This window comes from Mytilus californianus, unplaced genomic scaffold (genome assembly GCF_021869535.1).
Source record: "Mytilus californianus isolate M0D057914Y unplaced genomic scaffold, xbMytCali1.0.p SCAF_4, whole genome shotgun sequence".
Lineage (NCBI taxonomy): Eukaryota > Metazoa > Mollusca > Bivalvia > Mytilida > Mytilidae > Mytilus > Mytilus californianus.
Genome location: NW_026262690.1, coordinates 13,901,179 through 13,924,837, shown reverse-complemented (window position 1 = coordinate 13,924,837; position 23,659 = coordinate 13,901,179). Strand labels below are relative to the sequence as shown.

Here is a 23,659-nt window from a genome sequence, read left to right as displayed (position 1 = left end):
CAGGGGCTCCTGACTTGGGACCCCAGAGAACCCAGAGAATATGAACATTAATTATCACAGCATCAATGAAAATGGACAAAACTATTACATAAAGATTTTAGACAAGAAGTTTTTTTGCTACATTCTATTTGTCAAAATAAGCAATATTATACCTATTTGTATTTGTTTCTGTTTCTGTTTCAGCTTGATTCCAACCTTTGGCAATAGCTAATACTAGAAGAGGCAAGGCATACATGTACATGTACAATGCATGATTCTCTGTAGCACCTGGATTATCCACAATAATTCCATAACAGCAATGAAACTCTAGACTACTATGATGTTATGTACATGTATATCTACATATATGATCAATGTTGAAGATTGTTTATGCCAGGTCTCATCATGTCGACTAGTCCAACAAGTTTTGGTTCAGCTTTCTGACAGGAATAATTATAAACTTGCCAGCAATAACAACACATGAATATTATTAAGTGCGCCTATCGGTCTAGCAATTTTTATTATTGTGCACTAAGAAGTATGCCTAGTAATCCAAAACGTTTTGCATGAAGTTATATAAAGATAGTTGGAATTCATGATATTGATGCATTGTGCAGAAACATGAAATATTTTAGTTTGTATTCTTAACAATTCAAGAGTAAGGTTAAATTGTACAAAGAAGAATTACTTATTACAATAATTGCGCAGCAGTATTTTGATTGTGGATTTTTTTCAATTTTATTATTTACTGAATGCATATTTGTCACTTGTTTAATGCCTTGTTCAAACATAAGTTTAATTTGAATTGAATGCGAACCAAGTTCACACAATATTCTTTTTTTCATTTTGAATTGAATTCAAATCTAATGCGAATCGAATTCGCTAATCGCGTTCTCACACTCTTCTTTTTTTTTATTCGAATCTAATTCAAATTGGCTAATTTGCATTATCCAAATCTCACTAGAAATACCTTTTTGAGTTAATTCGATTAAAATTTGGTGTGAACACTTTCTAAATTGTAATTCAAATTAAACTATAATAGATTAATTGATAAATTGAATTAAAAGTTAACGTCATTTGGACAGTAAAGCGATTTTGACGCGTATTGCAATTTGAAGTAGAATTTACATTTGGACATTAAACATGTTAAACTTTTCAAATGGGTATTAAACTATAAATTCAAATCAGTTAATGCGAGTCGAATTCGAATTATGTGTGAACACAGCATTAATATATCTAAGAAATGAGGAATATAAAATTATTAAAAAAAGATGGTCAAATATTTGTATTAATTTTGTTGCAATTTTTGTCTTGCCTTGACAGAGTCGAAAAGAGAGACATCTATATATATATATATAGGCATGCCGTTTTGGCGGCATCAACAATGTATTAGCTTGTGATTTTGTGATAAGGTCTAGGCTATGGTAGGTCAATGATATTTGGTAAGCATAGGCACATTTCATTACTATGGAGAATATTTGGCCCCACCCCCTTAGTCATGGTCTATTGACTTTGAAACGTTGCATAGTTTACATATGTACAAGTTTGTGATTAGGTCATTTTAGGGGCAACCAATAGTATTAGGTCAATACTATTCTGTGTGCAGTTGTATAAACTTTGTCATTTCTAATTTCCATTCAGATTATTTGGCCCGCCCCCTCAATCATGCTCTTTTTACTTGGAACCTTATGTTACTTTGAAAATTCATTTATTAGCTTTTGATTAGGTTAGTATTAGGAAAACCAATAGTGGTAGGTCAATGATAATTGACATGCAGGTGTAGAAGCATTAGTATGTCTCATTTCCATAGCGGATATTTGGTCCTTACCCCTCATTCATATGCATGATCTATTGACTTTGAAACTTTTACTTAGTTTACATGAATTAGTTTGTGATTATTATGATGATGTCAGTTAAATATTACCAGTAATCTTAAGTCAAAGCTATTTGTTATGCAAACGTGTTGGTATTTAAAAGGTTCATTTCCATGGATATTATTTAACCCCACCTCCTCATTATGGTTCATTGACTTAGAAATTATATTTGTGTTAAGGTTTGTTTAAAGGGAACGACTTATGAAAAGTCAATGGTATTTGGTAAGCAGTTGTATAAATATTGGCACATCTCATTTCCATGGAGATTGTTCAGCCCTGTACCATCAGTCATGGTTCATTGTCTTTGAATATATTTTACATGTTAAAGTATTCCTTTTTTAATTGTAACATTTGCATTATCAAAATAACAAATAGGCAAAACATATGTGAACAGCTTATTATAGATTAGACATGTACAATTATTATAAAAATAAGAAGATGTGGAATGATTGCCAATGAGACAACTATCCACAAAAATTCAAATGAAGTGGATGTAAGCAATTATAGGCAACCGTACAGCCTTCCAAAACATATGTTGCATCATTGCTAGGCCATTTTAACAACATAAGCATGTATTGTAATATAATATACAAGAAAATTATACCACTTCAAATAGTTTCAGGTATGATTTGATAATTGTGCATAGTACTAGTGGCACCAGCTGATCCAACTAAAATCGCTAATATGGCATAATTTTCAAACTCTAGTACATAGTGGAATTAAACCATATATACACCACTGTTGGACACCATTATCGAAATTATTATTCTGAAAAGAATATTCCTCCATGCAGCCTGCAACAATTAGCAAAACCTATACTGCATGGTAAGCTATAAACGACCATGAATTGACAAATGTAAAACAATAAAACTGAAGCATCCTGATTTATGTACAAATCAATTATGAAAAATAAATATGATATACAGCAACAATCACCAAATTAGTGGGTCCTCACTGTGGACAGGTACATGCAGAATGTGGCGGCTTAAACATGTTAGCTGGCACAAAACTCTCCCCTAACATGGGACAGTGTATGTGCATAATCTCAGACATTGAATCTTTAAAAATATAAATTGGAAATAACTTTTGAAAGTGGTAGGATTGGATAGCGTACACATTTCTGAAAATAGTTGAGAATAATGCCTGAGATAAATATTTCCACTAATTCTTCCACAATATTCATCTGAACTTCTGCCAAGTTTGCCTTTGGTTTTTTAATTAACTGCCTATAGCACCCTTGGTGCTTTGATTATTTCAGTTGCTATTACATACAAAGACAGACAGGTCAAGTTTTTGATTAGTATGATTTTTAGTGACCCTTCTGTCCTTGATATGTTCTTGACATTTCCATCCCTGACAAATTCTTGGCTGCCATTTTCTGTCTTGTAGCTTTCACGTTTTAAAGTTTGGTGATTTGTATTTGGAGGTAGTATCTTTGACTGTAGGTACCTTAACTTTTATATTTAGTTTGTATTGACACACATTGTGCCAGTGGTGAAAAAAAAACTGCCCTTGGACTTTAGAGACCTTACATTCATTCAATGAGTAATAAAATAAATAAATTTGTTTTTGAGAGAACTGTTAAGGCAATATCATTAAAGCCACTGACTTCTCCCTGAAGAAATGAACTGGAGACCTTACATTCAATGAGTAATAAATACATTTGTCTTTGGGAGAGTATTTAAGGCATTATCATTAAAGAAACTGACTAGTCCCTGAGGCAGTAATGAAATAAATAAATATAGCTGAATTAGAACTGTCCATTCATTATCATTTAAGTCCTTGCATAATCCCTGATAAGATGAATAACTTTTTGATAGCTTACTTACTTTTAATCGGTTATAAAATGAGTTAATATAGCTTGGGAGAACTGTGAAGATGTTATTATTCAAGTTACTGACTAATCCCGGAGAAGATGAAGTACTTTGGAGACATCACAATCAAACGGTTATAAAATAAACAAATATAGCTGGAGAGAACTGTCAAGGCAATTTATTAAAGTCACTGACTAATAATAAGAATATGGAGAACTTTGGAGACATAGCATTCAGTTATAAAATAAATAAATATAGCTGGGGAAGAACTAACAAGACATCAATAACCCATTCCACCACAGCAATATATAATTAGGTCCCCGCCTAGCGGCCGTCCGTCCGTCCGTAACAAATTGTGTCTGCTCTATATCTAGATAAGATAAGATAAGATATTTATCTAGAGAACTGTTATAATTTCATACTTTATACTTGACATGTATATTAACCTACACCAGAGGGTGTGTCATAATGTTTGTACAACTTCCTAGGTCAAAGATCAAGGTAAAAAAAACTTTTAATTTCAGTTGACAATCCCATGTCCTATGGTAAAGATCGTGTCCGCTCTATATCTTGAGAACCGTTATGATTTCAAAGTTTATACTTGACAGGTATATTAACCAACACCAGAGAGTGTGTCATAATGTATGTCCAACTTCCAAGGTCAAAGGTCAAGGTCAAAAACTTTGTTTTCAGTTTACAACCCCATGTCCTATGGTAAAGATCATGTCTGCTCTATATCTTGAGAACCGTTATGATTTCAAAGTTTATACTTGACATGTATATTAACCAACGCTAGAGGGTGTGTCATAATGTATGTACAACTACCTAGGCCAAATATAACACTTTAACTAAAATACATAAAATAAAATCACTCTAAGCACATAACGAGACTATGTAATAACTTAAAAAAGTGCTTCATATCAGCTTATCCATACAAATTTTTTACCACACGTTATTTACGGCGGGGCCCACAGAGATGGCTCCCATCTCAATGATGTCTAGTTGTTTCAAAGTTCTTTGGGAATCACGATCAGGATTCGATGTTTATCAAATACATTTTAAAGGGGCATTAGCTGTCAAATTCATGTTCACCGATTTGACTCAAATTTTCATATTTAATTAATGACATGCTAAAAGGTATATCCAAATTACAATTTTACAAATATTTTGGAAAGACATATTTTGTTGTCTACACATGACAAAGCCTAATACAAAGTTATGTGTTCCAGAAATTGTATCATTGGATATTTTAAACTTTATACCAGTATCTGAATACCCTGTTTATATGAAATGGAAGTTATATGGTACACAATTTATAAAGGACATTGTAGATAGTCATAGCAAATAATTGTTAACATTTCAACAAGTAAGACAAAAACTTAATATTGAAATATTTTGATATACCACAGTTTATTATCTATCATTCCTAAATATATCAAAAGATACATCAAAGATTATTGTAATTTGAATTTAGAAAATGTTGTCCCTTTTGATGCATTTTCTAAAAAGATCATGGAAAATAAGAAGTTGAAATTTGTGTACAGAGATCTTGTAGATAAAATATGCATACTCCCAAATAAGACATTTTTGAAATGGGAGGAAGTAACAAATTCTGAAATCTTAGAATGGTCGAAGTATTCTTCTCTTCTGAAAAGACGTTGTAGAGATACATATTTAAAGAATTTTCAGTATTACGTTTTACATCGAATTTTACCTACAAATTCATTTTTATATAGAATTAAGCAATAGGAAACAAGTCTATGTACCTTCTGTAATGAAGAAGAGGAAACAATAGAATATTTATTTTATGATTGTAATGTTACCTACAATTTTTGGTTGTCATTTTTACAGAAAATCAAATTATTTGATTAATTCAGCATCAGTAAGAAAGAGTTTTGTTTGGATTTGTCCCTAAGAGTTTTTTTTTATAAATTTGTTAATTATTATAGCTAAAAACCACATTTTCAGATGTAAGTTAAGAAATATAGCTCCTAGTGTGATGGGACTAAAATCCAGAATAAAACAATACCAATCTAATGAATTTTATGTTGCAGACAAAAATAATAGATCAAATGGTTATGAAAGATTCTGGTCCTCGTGAGTGGGAGTAGCCTTTTTTCAATAACTATATTCTTGAATAATATATTTGAATTTAAAAAACAAAATGGATAGTCTTGTACATATTCAATTTTTACCCCCAAAAACCATAGTCAGGTGGTGATTGTAGGGGGTATTGCAAATTCCTGACTACTGAAAACAAATAAAAGAAAAAAAAAAAGGGGGTAGCAAAATGAAAAATAAGGGCGTCTTTAATGATTAGTACAACGATACTTATATAACAAGATATACTGTATAATGTAAATGAATAAGATGAAATAGTATATGATATTGAAAGACAAATATTTCGGCCGACAACAAGCGCCAATCGTCAATGTCGATCTTTAGGAAACGAATATTTTATTTTCTTTGAGCATGAGGATTTTGGCGATAAATATGAATAAATAAAAAACTGAACTTACATAGTCTTGCCCAAGACGGTAAAATGAATATTCTGCCCGGAAAAAAATGTCGCGAGACAAATTTATCACATATCAGTAACATAAATCACAGTATTAAATATACACATGAGATATCTAAATCCCAAATTACCTCATGTTCTGATACAGAACCCCCCCCCCCCCCCAAAAAAAAAAAAAAAACCCACTGAGTCAACTGGAAAAAAACCCTTGAAGAGAAAGGGTTCTAAACCCGAGACAGTTTTAAAGTTTTCGGAAAGCGGGGATATGATAACAAGGAGCAAGATGATAAAAAGAAATAAAAGTAATTTGTGTGTCCTATCTTACCTTACAGTAGGGTTGCCCCATCGCATTCCATATGTGCCTGTCCCAAGTCACGTAACATATTAACTAAATGTCTACTTTATACAAAGGATACGGGTTTAGATAAACAATGAGTGTCCGATGTCACGGGACACAGATCTGAGAAAAGGACATAGATTTGTGGGCTGTAAAAAGGGCAGTGTGCAGATTTGAGTGTTATTATAATAAAATGATAATAATAATAAATTCTTTATTTTCAGAAGGTTACACAGTTAACAAAACAGTTAATCCACCCCGTGGCCTTCTAATCTACATATAATACACAATTTTCAAAAGAAAATAATACATTAACAAAAGGGTAATAGTACAGGTAAACAATTACAATTTACATAAATAAAAAGTATATTTGTAGTAAAATCGTTACATTAAAGCTGCGAAAAGTTCTCTTCTTGTATTTTCCAGAGATAAGCTTGACATTTTGTTTTAATAAATTTATACTTTTACTTTCTTTCAAAGTCAAAGGCAAGGAATCCCACATTAAGGTTCCAGAATACATAAATGTTCTTTTACCATAATTAGTTTTATATCGTTGAACAAATATATTATTTTGGGAAGATGATCTTAATGAATATTTATTAACACCTGAACAGCTTGAAAATAGTTCAGATGAATATTCAGGTGCTAGATTATTCATACACTATCATAAAATATTTAATTCTATTATAAATGGTAAGCTATCCTAACTTTTTAAACATAACTGATGAAGAGATGAATAGATATCAAAACCTGCATTTAAAATGATTCTTTCTGCCCTCTTTTGTAACTTGTATAATTCGTCAATATTAGTTTTTGAAGCATTTCCCCACACGGTACAGCAGTAGTCCATAATTGAAAGTATATATCCATTACAATATAGTTTGAGAACACTTACTGGAAGATATGCTTTTAGTCGGCTCATAAGATGCAGTCTGCTTACAATTACTGCACAAAGTTTGTCAATTTGATTTTCCCAAACGTTCTAACCCATATAAAAAACGAGAAACGAGAAACACTTATTAACCACACCAACAAACGACAACCACTGAACAACAGGCTCCTGACTTAGGACAGGTGCATAAAAATGCAGCGGGTTTAAACGTTTTAACAGGCGCCAACCGTCACCCTAACTTGAAACAGTGGTATAACATTACAACATAAAAAGACACACAATAAAATATCAATGGAAATGGCTAAACTCGATCAAAAAGACAATACACAAAAACAAGTAAATATACACTGAACGAATAAGTTTGATCTATGACACAATATAAATAAAAAAGATGTTTTAATGTCAAAAAGACAACTTTAACCAGGACAAAATGGCGTTAAATAAAGTAACGTACACAAGTAAATTTGAATATAATAATTTTGTTGTTAGGAGTACAGAAACATTTTTTACAAAATAAATTTGTTATTCATAGTATGAGTACAGCATAGTACGCTATAGAATCCCCTTTTCGTGTTAAAATAGTCCTCATGTTGATATATGTACTTGGATTTTTCGCTCATCATCCTATTTTAGGCTCGACCTATGGTATTACTTTTCCGTAGACAGTGTAAGCAAATAAAACAAATAAAAATCATTGCCACTTTTCACACTTACCTCATTTTCATAGGTATATTCTGGTCAGCTTAATTTCTATGCCTAAAAAAAAGAAATTATGGTTAAAACTAAACTTAAATACAAAAGAAATTACTTATACTTTTCACCATTGTCAGCTGTCAATTGCTATGGCGAAGTATGGTATTTACTGTGTTTGATATCAGGCTTTCCCAGATAAGAGTGTTTCTGCTTACTAAGAATCTTTTGAAATCATAAACGGACTCAACAGTGAAGGTGATGTCCTCAAATATAAAGTTAAAGGGTTGCCATCGTTACTTGGTTAATCATTTGGTGTAGCAGATTACATGGATGTGCCATAGTCACGTTCCTTGTTTTGTCTTATCAATTAATTCGAACTAGCTATTATAATGACTCGAGGAATAAGGAAGGGATCACTAGAGAAGCGAGAACTCCTTAACCTTCAGAAGACCTGAGTTCAACTCTGGCTTTTAGTGGGGTCAGTTTTGTCTAATGTTTAGTTTATTGAATAGTGTTTTGTGCCATTTGTTCATCCTATACATGTATATGTGGCTGCACGGTATACACATAAGCCATTTAGTTTGGACCATATTTTCATGCTGCAGTAGAGATGCTAGGTTTTTAGGATTTAGTCTGTGCCTTTTTTAGTGCTTATCAGAGCAACAGTAAAGAATATAATAATAAGAAGAAACCTGACATATGTCATGCAGTCTCGATGGTTTCATTTTCACGTCCAAGTTCTCAGTTGAAGTTTTCAAGATAAGGTCTTTTCTATATATAGCGGTTTTTTTTAATAAAGATACTTGACTGTTCAAGGTGAATCAATTCGACCATACGGAATCCTAGGTCAGGATGGGTTCAAAGTGCTGACGTACATTGGGAACTTATCCGATAATTCAAGATGAATAAATACGCAGAGCGCAATATGAATAGATTTGAAAGAATATTTTCTTTTTTTAAAGTTGGAATTGATTTTTTGATAGCAAAATGAAACTTAATTCATCAAATGGGTATTTCTCACTTAAAAATGTATGCAATTATTCATTGCGAAGTAGAATTCCGAGCATTGGATGGGTTATTTTTTGCCAACCAAAGCAAGCACCCGGATCGACTACTTGGAGGGCAACCATGCTTACCGTTACACCACCACCGCTATAAATACACCCGTTTAAAAATTTTCTCACCTTCCATTTTTTTTTTTTTTTATTTAGCAGTCCAATTGTAAGAAACATCTAGGACTAATACATGAAATATATTCCGGTCCCAGGAAACATAATGCCGCCAATTACTAGGTTGGAAACGCCGGATTTAGTAATTTACGAGAAAACGATAGAAATGACAAGCCAGCTGACATAACGAAAATATTAAACAAATTAATATATATCTTTATTCTCGTAAACCAATAAATATTAATTCATTTATATGTTTCGGAGTTTAGTGTGACGTCCATTTTCACTGAACTAGTACACATTTTTGTTTAGGGGCCAGCTGAAGCCCGCCTCCGGGTGCGGGATTTTCTCGTTGTGTTGAAGACCCATTGGTGGCCTTGGGCTGTTTTCTGCTCTTTGGTCGGGTTGTTGTCTCTTTGACACATTCCCCATTTCCATTCTCAATTTTATGCAATGGTACATATTCAAATAAATTAACAAACAAAAGCATGAAATATAAATACAATTGTAAAGTAGAGACATAAAGTGGTTAGTTACCCAGGAGATTCTAAGCATTCAATAATTATTCGTATAAATTTGCACACAACTCTTTTAGTTCAGACGGGTTGTTGCTAATCATAAGTTCTTAAAATTTTTTAAAATTTGGTCTGTTTACAAAATGATACTTTAAAGGCGTTTGTCTACTTTCGTATATTGTCGAACATTCCAAAATATAACAAAACTGTCTTCTAGAATATTGATGTGGGTTTCAAATTTTAGACTGTTTTTGAATAATCTATAATTTAGAGCTGTTGGAGAGTTAAGTAGAGTAGCATATCATGTCTGTCTAAACTGGTCAGTTAATCTAAATTTAACATTATTTTGCAACCAGTTGCTACCAGTAAAATGTTTAGTGTTCCATATACTTGATGGTCCACAATTACCCAGCAATGATTTTACATTCTTAAACCAAGTTATATGCTCCCACCAGTAACAAGATTGTATAGGATAATAATAATAATAATAATAATAATAATAATAATAATAATAATAATAATAATAATAATAATAATAATAATAATAATAATAATAATAATAATAATAATAATAATAATAATAATAAATTCTTTATTTAAAGAGGGTAACTCAATTAGAAGTAGTCTAATTTTCATTGAGGCCCTCAAACAAAATACATGTATACAGTAAACATTCATACATTCATACCTTAAAATACAATATATATTACTAGTATCAACACAATTCAATCATTCAAACATACAAATGGCAATAAATGGCAATATTTGGTAAAGTTTGATTAAATTTTCTTATTCTTACAATAAAAGAAAGAAAACAAATTATTCGACTTGCATAGAATTTTCAAGAAAATGATTATAACAATGTTTCTTAAATAATTCCACATTTCGACAATTTTTTATTTTGAGTGGTAAATTATTCCATACCTTTGTTGCAGAATAATGAAAAGATTTTTTATAAAAATTTGTATTTGGTCTTGGAACAAATAGATCATTATTAGAGACAGATCGTAAGTTGTGGTGTTGCACATCATTAATATTTAGCATTGTTAGGTAATCCGGTGTTAGTCCATTTACAATTTAATACATTAGAATTGATTGTTGGTATTTTATTCTTTTTGTAAAAGATAGCCATTTTAAAGATGAAAACATAAAATTAGATGGAACAGAAATATCGCATTCAAGTATAATTCTTGCTACTCTTTTTTTAAGTTTTATGATTCTGTCTGAATCTTTTTGTAATAAATTTCCCCAAACTGAACTACAATAGTCTATATATGGTAGAATATATGCATTATAAAATAGTTGTCTTGTGTGTATAGGCAAATATACTTTAATTTTAAACAAAAGTGATATTTTAGATGAGATAATCTTGCATATATGATCAACATGATCCTCCCAGCTGAAATTTTCATCAATGTCAATTCCAAGTAATTTGAAAGAATGGACATTTTCAATACATGTTTCATTGACGGTAATACATAATTCTGATAGTTGTGTAAGTTTTTGTTTTGAACCCAATTTCATACACTTTGTTTTTTGTGCATTAATTTTCATACTGTTATTGTTACACCAAGATTGTATAGCATTTAAATCATTTTGCAATATGCTGTTTATTTTTTCAATGTTTTTATTATGAAAATGCAATGTTGAATCATCAGCATATAAATCCATGTCTGATTGTTTAACATGAAGAGGTAAATCATTTATATAGACTAAAAATAACAGAGGACCTAAAATAGAACCTTGAGGCACTCCATATTTTACAAACGATTTATCAGATTTAATGTTAGCGTATTGAACTTCTTGTTGTCTCTCAGACAAATATGATTTTATCCAATCTATCATATGTTCTCCGATATGATAAAAATTTAACTTTTCTAAAAGTATGGCATGGTTAATAAGGTCAAAAGCCTTACTGAAATCTAAAAACACAGTACCAACTATTTCTCCATTGTCTAAAAATTTAAGCATTCATCAATTAGTTTAGTCAGCGCTGTTTGACATGAATGACCTTGCCTGAAACCTGACTGAGCGATATGTAACATTTTTTTATTATTTAAGAATGCATATAACTGTGTACATACATGTCTCTCAAAAATTTTAGATATGGTATTTAAAATAGAAATTGGACGATAATTGGAGGGAATATCTGTTGGTCCTCCTTTATGTATAGCAGTTACTCTTGCAAGTTTTAATTTTTGCGGAAAACGATTCGACGTTATACTTTTGTTTATTAGAAAAGTTAGTGATGGCGATATTATCTCTGCACTTAGCTTTAAAAGTTTTGGACCAATTCCATCTAAACCTGCGGATTTATTAATATTAAGGTGTTTTAGTTGTGAACACACCTCTCCAACAGAAATGAGTTTTAATTTAAAAAATTCAGTTTCCTTTAATTTTGTACTGTAAAAGTTTGTAGCTTAGAAAAATCCATATCTGAAGTATTATTTCCAATAACAGGGAGTTTCTTTTCCTGTCCGGTTACAAGCTTTGCCCAATAATTTATATTTCGTAATTTGATTAAAAATATATACATATCGTCCTAGTTCCCCATACATCATGAATCAGGTGTGGATATATTTAGATGAATTAGTAGTTTACAAAATTGAAGATGAACACGTTCTATAACAGAATTGTTTCTTTTGATGTCGGGGCCTTTTATATCCGACTATACGGTATAGGTTTTCCTCATTGTTGAAGGCCGTAAGGTTACCTATAATTGCTTACATCTACATCATTTTAACTTGGGTTGATAGTTGTCTCATTGGCAATCATACCGCTTCTCCTTATTTTTATATTGTTACCAATTCCCCAGTCCTCACCATTTCTCAAAAATAATCTATTTGTTATTCGATCACAAATTTGTTTTGGCTTCATGTAATATACATGCATTTGTAATCTTTGTAAAGGAAAGGGAAGTAGAAGACGGACTTAAACTGTAGCCTTTGAAAATGAGAGAGTTTCCATCATGATATTAGGTAAATATAACCGGAAGAAAAGTGACATTGGGAACTTTTACAATAATTCGCAAAGTGCTTTATATGAACTCTCGTTTTAGATTGAATATTTATATGAACTCTTGTTTTAAATTGGAGATTTATATGGACTCTCGTTTTAAATTGACTATTTCTCGTTTTAATTTTAAGTTGAATATTTCTTGTTTTAAATGTTTCTTTATTCTTAAATATAATGATTCTTGATTTCAAATACCCAAAGAGATTATAGATTTACTATTTTACAACTTAATGCGATGGCTGTCAAAGGTGCGAAACTTACACTCAACTTCAAAAGAAGCAATTATCGCTATTTTGCTAAGTTAAGCCGGAGGACAATAATCCGTTTATTATTACATAAGATTAGACAATAATTTATATTTTATGAGAACCTTTTATAATGTTTTAATACCCTTATCTTTGACTTAATTTATGTTTTGTAAGTGTGCTTGGGCAGTCTTCCCCTAGCTTTCAAACTGTAAACTTGTGAATAAATTTGTATATAATATTGTATACGGTCTTGCGTTTAAAGCAGCCACAGTGTCGATTATTGACCAACAGACTTTAATGTAACCCGTGCCGAAAAAAACGGAGTTAGACCGGAAATTCACGGGGTTATAATTGGGGAGGATCCCTCGATAACCGTTACCTTTGCAGCCAAGCGAGTTTTACTTATGAACTAGTCCCAATATACGAAAATTGAAAAAATGGAGTTACCAAAGTTGGAAAAGTTTAACGCGTTCGAAACCTAAAATGCAGACATTTGGATACAACGTTACGAACTGATGTGTGAATTTTCAAAGTGGGATGAGGTGCAAGCCACAAGAGCATTTACATGTTTTATAGACAACTACGCTTTAGCATGGTATATGCTTCTCGACGCCGAAGACCGAAACAGCAAAGATAAACTATTCCGTAAATTCAAGGAGCGTTTTGGAAGAAAAAGTATAGAAAAAGTGGGATTGTGGAAAGATGCAGCCGATTTAAAACAAAAACAAAACGAAACTGTTTAACAGTTTATATCCAGAATCGAGAGACTGTGTTTTCTAGCTGGTCAAACAGTAATAATGGAACAATTTATTCTTCGTGGACTTAGACCAGAGTTTGTTGTTCCGTTTGTCACCGCAACCGGTCTTAAACAAAACTTTTCCGTTAGTGAGGCCATAGATGCTGCTTTGCTAGCAGACATAACCATGCAGATAGTATCGAAACCAGAACCAGTCGAAATTACCAGTGCTATAAAGGACAATCCTACACCACAGAACCAACCCAGAAGTGATGGTAAGTGTGATACATACTGTCATAGTTAAGAACATTTTGAGAATGCACATTTTTACGTCCCCCCTGTCAATGTTCTTAATCATATTAATAGACAACAGAAACGCCCCCAAATAAAAGGCATCGAAAAACGAATACAATTTTTACGAAAGTACTTCTAAGTACCACTCGTTCCGCAAGTCAACCACAGAGAGTTTCAGCCCCCACCCTAATCCAAATATGGTTAATCTGTTTGCAAATACAGGCCGTTCAAGAGCCGATTGTAAAATAAATGTTAGAATAGGTTGTGTTTCGTTTTTCATTTTCACATTAAGAATTTATCAATTAAGATAACTTCATTATTCTAATTAAGTGAATATTAACTTTGTTCTAAATATGTCTGAAATATTTGCCAATGGCATTAAGAAAACAAGCAATAAATCGAGCTAAAGTCTGTGTATCCTTGTTGTATCATAGAACCTAGTGTTTTACACAAGTGAAGGTTGTAACTTTGAACAAGGATCACGGACAATAGTATACCAAATAACCACAATTGTTTTAGTTGTCGTTATTTTTATCATTTCACACAACATGCATTTACACGTGTAAGCTTTCATATACATCGATTATCAGTGCTATAACAAAATCATTTTATGATACAACTTTGGGCCGAAACAAGAGAACAAGGTGGACTAGTCACCTGTCTTGTGCTCTTGTTTCCATTGGGTGTACAGGAGTGACGACCTGTATACTACACTGTAAAAACAGTGTTTAGATTCTAAACACAAGTCTAAACACTTTTTCTGTGTACGTTTTGAAACACGTTTAGCATCTAAACATGTTTAGATTTTAACAAGTGTTTAGATTCCAACAAGTGTTTAGATGTCAGATGTTTAGACCTTCTGTTAGGCTACTAGTACTATGATTTTACAGGAACTACTAGTGGTACAGCACTACAGATTGGATACTAATAGTGCATTGTATAATATTGTAGAATATACAATTCAAGTGTACAAATCTGCTTAAATGTCCTTGTAATTATTTTTACCATCATTTGTCCTCGTCAATACAAAATACTAAAGCTAGAAAACTGCAGTAATGATAATAATAGCAATAATAATAGGGTTACACATTTTTAATTTTTATTCTTCCTGTAGGCCTAAGAAAAGTCTGTAAACCATAAGACCAAGTTTAACCCACCATTATTTTTAAAGGAAAATGCCTGTACGAAGTCAGGAATATAACAGGTTTGCTTCCATTTGTTCTGTTGGTTTATGTAGTCAAGCGTTTGATTTTGTCAGGTTTTATGGACCTTTACCTTTTTAAATACAATATGGAGGTTGGATCTTTTATTTTGTTTTTTTATTCCAGACTTGAGGATAACATACAATCTATTCAAATTATTTCAATATTTTATTTAAAAGTCTCACTTAAAGCAAACAAAAAATACAATTATAAATCTTGATATAATCTGTACAGATTTATGAGACAATAACAAGTTTACATTATTTTCCCTTGAAAAATTATAACATTTTCATCACCAATTTCATAAGTGTTAATAGATTTAATAAAGAGAATTTGCCATAGATAGTCATTAACAGGAAAATGTAAAATCACATGAATTTTATCCTCAACAAAACAGAAATTGTCAGTCCATCTCCTATCATACAGGAATTGTTCATTACGGAACTATCTTCTTTTGAATGATAAAGGCTCTTGGTGGGCAGTTCTTTTTGGTTGTCAGGTGAACTTTTGTAAACTGAAACGAAAAAATGAAACCTTCAAGTACATGTACATTTGTAGTGCAACAGTCACTTATTCTTATATTAAAATACATTAAACAAGGTTCTCAAAAGATTCTTGCAAAAGAAAAATACAAATTGTAGTTATAAAGACAAAACTTTAAACCATGTACACATCAATAGACAAATAAATCAAAGGGAATAATATAGCATGTAAGTTTTTTTATATTTTTAAAACAAAATCCTCGATTTCTGAGAGCTACAGTCTTTTCTCTTATTTGTAATATATTTTTTTTAGAATTACCAATTTTTCTATTTTCAACAGGATATATACTAGATTATGAATTAACCTTCATTTTTCAATCATATTACAATGTATTATAGTTCTATTGGCTACTTAATAATATACTTATATATTTTTACTTACATCTGCTTTTGAAATGAAGTCATCCTTTTCTTTCTTCGTTGTTTTATATCTGATCTTTTCTTCGATTTGATCTATATTCTAGGGATTTCATTCCCACTACTGTGTCACAGTCCTATAAATACATACAAACAAATTATTAAATTTATTTAAAGGTTTAAATAAAATATATTAATAACTTGTCGGTTAATTTTTGACTTACGAGTTTGAATGATCCTTTGGTATTGTCAGTTTATTTTCAACTTATGATTTTGAATGTTCTTTTGGTATTCTTAGTTTCTCTTTGACAAATGTAGTGTAACTATAATTTCAGTGTTTATATGTGTTAAAGATGTTGCACTATGGGCCATTGGGATCTTATTTCTTGCAAAGTTTAAATACATGAAACTATGATTTTATGTACAGGGACGAATACTGTTACCTATACAGAATGTAAATAAAAACTCAATGATGTTTCACAAACAAAACCAAAGATTCATACATTAATAAAATGTGTGCATAGACATGATAGACTGACTGTTTCTTCTGAAAATTCAGTGAACTACAACGGTACTACTATAGTCCAATTAATTATGACGTCTTGAAAGGCTATTTTATTTTTTTGCTTAGAAGTCTTACAGTGACGTCACAAAGCATTCTTAATAGCACGAAAACCCATGAGACGAGGATACAAGACCCCCCTCCCCGAATTAAATGTTTGCTCCTATCAACAATATCAGAGTCGGAACAATGAGGGGAAGGGGGTCTGGACACATTAAAGAGATACATATAGGTTAACAGTTTAATGCACATATTCCTAACTAAGCCTGTTTTGTGCCCCACCCCCCTTTTTACGAAATCTGGGTTTGCTTACCTTCCGCTGCTGTAATAATTGTTAAGCTGGCTTTTGATTCCGTCAATATTCTAATAAGATGTTCTGTATCTGTTGCATCGTCCATAGATATATTTGCTTGGTCGATGGGATCCATTGTTTTAAATAATTTTGTCTTTGGCGGGTCTGAAGGCGTCTGTATCAAATTACCAAGAACGATAACTCTGTTCGTTTAATAAAATCAGATCATAGTCGGACAACGACTCCGGAAATTAGAGAAAATATTCACTCATATCTTCCTTATAAATACTATAAAGATTCAGTAAAAAAAAGTAATTGCTTAACATATAGAAATTTTAATTGATAGCAAATCTATAATCTTACAACACAAAAAAGGGCCGCGGAACTCAGTTGGGGAAGATGATATGAATTGTTCTCATAAGTAGCTCATACCAGGAACATATATTGACTCATACTTGGGACTGATTTGTAAATATAATTATCTGTTCCATAATTTTCATTTCAATAAAACCGAGATAGTGTCACAGAATACGTTGGAAAATAAAGGAACATCGAGTAAAAAGGTGAAATCAGTAATGAAGTGGTATAATGTGTTTAGGTGTTTAAGAAAGTGTTTCAGAAGTGTTTAGATGCTACTTAATGTTTAGCTTACTGATAACATTCACAGATAATTAAACTGCAACACGTTTAAATTCTAAACATGTTTAGGTTTCAATGTGTTTACGTGAATATCCGTTTAGATCCTAAACGCTTTCCTAAACACGTTTAGATCTAAACATGTTGTAGATGTGTTTCAATTCTAAACGCCGTTTTTACAGTGTACATGTTAGAAAAATACATTATTATGTTTGATCAAAACCTGTTTACAAGGTACAAATATAGCCACTGATAATCTGATAATCGGTTAAAATTCTTGATAGTGTTTTCGAAAACCTTTCAGTTTAGTGTGTAATTTTTGTTAAGATCATAAACGGGCCAATGATTATTATTGCATCCCTTCCCTTTTCCTCCAATCTATACTACTTAGTCTAAACTAAAGCCTTTATGATTATGATAAAAACATCCCTTTTTGAAGATTTATATATTTATACATATAACAGTCATGTTCCTTTGAATTGTGAAGTGGAAATTGATATTTTTGTACATTTACGTTTGTTCCCCCTTGAGAACATTTTAGTATATTTATGTTAGTCCCCCTCCTCAGAATGTTTTAGTATATTTATGTTTGCCACCCTCCTCAGAATGTTTTAGTATATTTATGATAGTCCCCCTCCTCAGAAAGTTTAGTATATTTATGTTTGCCACCCTACTCGGAATGTTTTAGTATATTTGTGTTAGTCCCCCTCCTCATACCCCCTTTATATATTTATTAAAAGGTCCAATATGTGCATTTTCTATGTTCGTGATGTTTTCAGTATGTACACACTTTCAGCAATTAGACAGAATGATGATTACCCAAACACGAATTACCCACAGATGGAATAACATTACCAACACTAAAACGAAATGTAGTAATTTGTGCTCGGGACGAGCACTTCGGGGAAGTAGTGGAGAATATAACCGGAAGAAAAGTGACATTGGGAACTTTTACAATAATTCGCAAAGTGCTTTATATGAACTCTCGTTTTAGATTGAATATTTATATGAACTCTTGTTTTAAATTGGAGATTTATATGGACTCTCGTTTTAAATTGACTATTTCTCGTTTTAATTTTAAGTTGAATATTTCTTGTTTTAAATGTTTCTTTATTCTTAAATATAATGTTTCTTGATTTCAAATACCCAAAGAGATTATAGATTTACAATTTTACAACTTAATGCGATGGCTGTCAAAAGTGCGAAACTTACACTCAACTTCAAAAGAAGCAATTATCGCTATTTTGCTAAGTTAAGCCGGAGGACAATAATCCGTTTATTATTACATAAGATTAGACAATAATTTATATTTTATGAGAACCTTTTATAATGTTTTAATACCCTTATCTTTGACTTAATTCATGTTTTGTAAACTGTTGCTTGGGCAGTCTCCCCCTAGCTTTCAAACTGTAAACTTGTGAATAAATTTGTATACGGTCTTGCGTTTAAAGCAGCCACAGTGTCGATTATTGACCAACAGACTTTAATGTAACCCGTGCCGAAATTCACGGAGTTATACCGAAATTCACGGGGTTATATAAAACTGAGACTACTATAACAGTAGTCTCAGAGTAAAAGTTAAAAAAAAACACAATTTAGACTTTCAACCACAATTCATTTGGCGAAAGTCCAGTAAATATGGACATGTATTAAATCAAATATGAAATTTAATCAATTACCTTAATATTGTAAAAAAACAAATTTTGGAAACTTTGTTTATTTCTTAAGTTTTGATCCTTACATTATAGAGTATTTTTTCACGGTGTAAGAAAGACAACTCTTTTTCAAAGTCGAGATCAATTGCGCGTTTCAATTACTAACTGCAAAGAATACTTGTCAAAAGACGCCTATTAACCCAGAAAATGTAAATTTCCCAAATCTGCCCAATTTGCAATGCAGATGCAAATGGCAGCATATCCTTCACAGGAATTTAGACCTTTAAAAAAGCCTAGATTAGGACCGCCAGATGTATATCCACAAGAACCGAAACAGAAAGAGGTATTTGTTTTAAGAAAGGAAGTAAACAAATCTAACGCCCGATGAGCGATCACCCAAATTGAAGGCGATTCATTGTTTACTTTAAAAGGTTCATCATAACAAATTCGCCACGAAAAGTTCGGAAAAAAGTAGCTAGTTGAAAAGTCCCTGAACAATGTAGCTAGTTGAATAGTTCTGGCGGAACAGAACAACTAGTTACATTGTTCCGAATATACCATATTTCGTCCTTTTTTAGAAAGAGAGGGAAGAATGAGTATCAGTATATATAATAAGAGCAAATCATTAATTTACAAGAATACCCAACGCACTGAAAGGGGTTTCTTCGGGGACAAATATGCAAAATTTAAGTTGTATTTCATAGCTCACATAAAACTAAATAAGTTGCATTATCATGCAAATTTAGTATTCATAGTACCCTCAAGAGAGGGAAGAATACCCCCCTCCTCATGTGGTTCTTTGCATCATTTCTCCAAATGGAACTTTGTGACTAGTTGATAAGTTCCGTTGGAACTTTTGGGCTAGTTTGTTAGTTCCGGTTTTGACTTATTTGCCAAAGAGGAACTTTGTGGCTAGTTGATAAGTTCCTTTTGACTTTTGTAATCAGTATCTTGGTTTCCCTTTGAAAGGTTCAAATATAATATGTTGCGCTTTATTTTGCATCAATTCATCAAATGGAACTTTCTGCCTGGTTGATAAGTTCCGTGGGACTTTTTGGGCTAGTTTGTTAGTTCCGGTTTTGACTAATTTGGCAAATAGGAACTTTCTAACTAGTTGATATGTTCGGTTGGAACTTTTCAACTAGTCACTTTGTTCGGGTGGAACTTTTAAACCAGAGGAAGAACAAAGTAACTAGTCAATAAGTTCCTCCGGAACTTTTCGGCTAGTTAGTTCTTTCCGCCCGGAACTTTCCAACGTCGGAACAAAAGAGCATTTACATTTACACCACAAAATCTACAATGAGTACAGACAAACTGATGCATCTAGGAAAGTTTTAAGGCATGGCAGGACCTAGATATATAAAAGTTATATGTAGTCTATGTTTCAGAAAATTAAAAACTTACCTGGATTTCGGTGTGCATTTTTTTTCAGTCTGCAGAAGATAGCAAAATAAACACATGAGTTTCATTTGATACGGTCCACTCAGTTACTCAAAAGCTATACAATAAAGATATTTAAAAAATTTTATTGTTTCAAAATAAAATGAAATGTATACCAGTTTCCTATAGTGTTTTGTGAAACATTTTGAATAAATGGAGAATGCATATTGTCATGATGATCAACCGAATCAAAGGCTAAGTTCATTCATCTTAAGACTTGTAAAAGAAAGTGGAAAGATACCAAACAGCTATCAAACTCGTCACAATGACATTGCCACAACAACAAGGAATATCATAAAAACCAGACCTCAAATGTTTATTAGGTGTTGATTTCAGCTGTAAGTTGCTACAGAGGCTTTATTAACACTGTAAAGAAGATTGAAGGTAGTGACATATATATGTAATTATGATTATTTGTTGTTGTATTACAGCTATTAGTTCATATAGAGCATTAATTTCAGGAACTGCACTGGGCGTCGCCAATGTCGCAATTTGAGATTTTTTATTTCATCTGGTGACAAAATACGGCTGCTGGCGATATTTTTGGCGCCAACCTTTTCCGATGTCAAAATTTTCATTTCTTGACTGTAACGGTAACAATATCGATCTTCATTTCAATTGGTAAAAGTTAAAAAAATAAATTATACGAAATTTTACCTGGTGACAAGTTTATGACTTTATTTACAACCCCAAGCTAATCAACGGTTACAACAGGTGTCATAATCTGTTGTTACAGCTAATCTGTTTATCGGCTGGGTCATTAATGATCATCAACATTAATTCATTCAAATAGAATCGTTCAGTCGGCATTTGTCTTTTCATTTGAAGAAATTTTCATACGACAACACAATTTGCAATGTTTACCGTTATTCATGAAGAAAAACGTAATTGACAGAAAGTCGAAAACCATAATCAACTTGTTAAAAAACATAATTTTACTTGTTTTCCGTAAAAAATAGCAAATTCAGACGTAATTCGTAATTGCCTGCCCTCACTTTTGATACGAAAATAACTAAAGCGGCCGCCATTGTTGATCGTATTTACTTCTATTGCGTACTGTGCATAATCCTCTGAAGAAGGAGCACACCCAAATAAAGAAAGATAACTCAATTTTATTTTTTCATAGTATTGAGATACCTACACATGTACTCAAGATATATATGTCTACATACTTCTGACTTTAGAATTTATATGTTTAGGAGGTTTTTTGAGTTATGGGTAAAGTTAAGTTGGTCTTGGTAGCAGGATGGGTAGGGTGCTTTGGTCATTATTTTCTGTATTCTTTATTTTTAATACAAATTTGAACTATTCTGTAAATCTAAACACCCATTATTCTCTTTTCTTCATTTAATTACCCATTTTTTTCTATTCTTTATTTTTTAACTTAAAAACATTTTCTCTAGTCTGTAGCATATACAGACCATAAGCTAATTATAAGGACAGGAACATTGATCAATAGTCATTATATAAGTCCCATTAGTCACTGTTTGGAGACATAAACATTCAAATAAAAACATAAAATATGTTTTTTTGTGGAAAAAAAACAGATGCTTTGTTTTAATATTTATTGTTATATTTTAATTCTTATACATATGAAATACTGACAAAGAAAATAAAAGTACACATGTTTTTTTTCATATACAATGTATATAAGCCCTATGCAAATACTACATGTTAAATGATGTACAGTGCATACTGAGTGCATAAGAAATTTTAATTGAACATTGTTTCAATTTTGGTATAAGAAATCAAGACTCTAGTTGGCTCTAAGTTGGCTCCAAGTTTTCAAAACTGACGACAAGATATAGCAGCTGGCGATTTTTCTGGCTCCAACTTTTTTGTGTTAAAAAGCTTGAAGCAATCATAAACATCAACAATAATAAACTTCAAGCTCACACAATCATTCAAATCATGCACAATCCAAAATCAAAAAGAGCACTAGATATTTATGATAACCATGGTAACTAAATCAAAGCTAGTTATAACAATAATCATGATTTTCAAACACATTACAATAATACCAAATTAGCTATGTAAATGCCAATAAAAGTAATCGTAAATGATGAACAATAATAAATTAATTATCTAACCACAGAAAACAACTATTTCATTAAAAAATCATGATTTTTTCTTCATGATAATATAAATATTTTGATATATATTCTTCAAAAAAATATCTAATAATTTAACCTGTTTTTGAATAAAAATAGGGTGTAAACGAACCCAGGGGGCAAACGTGTTATGGGAACAAACGGATCTAATACCCTTTGAAATACCCCCTCGTGTAACAACTGAATTGTACTAATTGACATGGACAATAGAAGCAGTCTGTGCAAAGAAACACCAACCATTAGCCCATTACTGGTAAACAATGTTACAGCATGAATTGCAGGGCAGAAGGTGCAATTGGTGCTTTTCCCCAGAAAATTTGAAATCACAAAGCAAATATATCTACGTCATAATATCCTATGACTCATTTCCCCCTGTCACCTGGGGTAGTTCATTCATAAAATTGAAAATTGGACTCTCTTGTTAAGCAAATTGTGACATTCAGATTTGTATTATTTAAATTGCTGTGGATGATCTTTTCATTTGTGAAATTCAAAGTTTTATCATCATGATCTTAACAACCATGTCCAAGCAACCAGGAAAAAGCCACCTTACTAGTCCTAGTATCATGATTGACCAGCTGGTTAGAGAAGTTAATCCCTAAACTAAATTCTGAGCAGATAGTAGAAAATTAAAGAAAGAATTTTACCTTCAGAATGCACAGAAAATGAATTTGTACTCATTGGCACAGTTATAAGTCCCACCATTGCATAAGGAATTAATTGTTTTTCAGACTCTGGCTAAACATTCTAAACATTTCAAGTCAGTTGGCACTGAACA

The 23,659-nt window shown here is 31.8% G+C and overlaps 1 protein-coding gene and 1 long non-coding RNA gene across 51 annotated transcripts in view; one reads left to right on the top strand and one right to left on the bottom strand.

The window, feature by feature from the left end:
- Window positions 1–15,441: 15,441 nt before the first annotated feature.
- LOC127737505 (uncharacterized) lies at window positions 15,442–17,855 on the bottom strand. The gene is made up of 3 exons (XR_007999603.1): window positions 17,061–17,855; window positions 16,211–16,322; window positions 15,442–15,800 (listed from the first exon to the last, which is right to left on the bottom strand). It is a non-coding gene; the product is annotated as an uncharacterized LOC127737505 (long non-coding RNA).
- A 1,670-nt stretch (window positions 17,856–19,525) lies between these two features.
- The window catches only part of LOC127737498 (mediator of RNA polymerase II transcription subunit 12-like protein), a 78,011-nt gene continuing 73,877 nt past the window's right edge, over window positions 19,526–23,659 (top strand). For all 50 annotated transcript variants that reach the window (XM_052248285.1, XM_052248284.1, XM_052248282.1 and 47 more), the window contains exon 1: window positions 19,526–19,673. In XM_052248285.1, coding sequence (XP_052104245.1) covers window positions 19,569–19,673 — 105 coding nt within the window. In that variant the 5' untranslated portion in view covers window positions 19,526–19,568. The remainder of the gene's footprint in view (window positions 19,674–23,659) is intronic.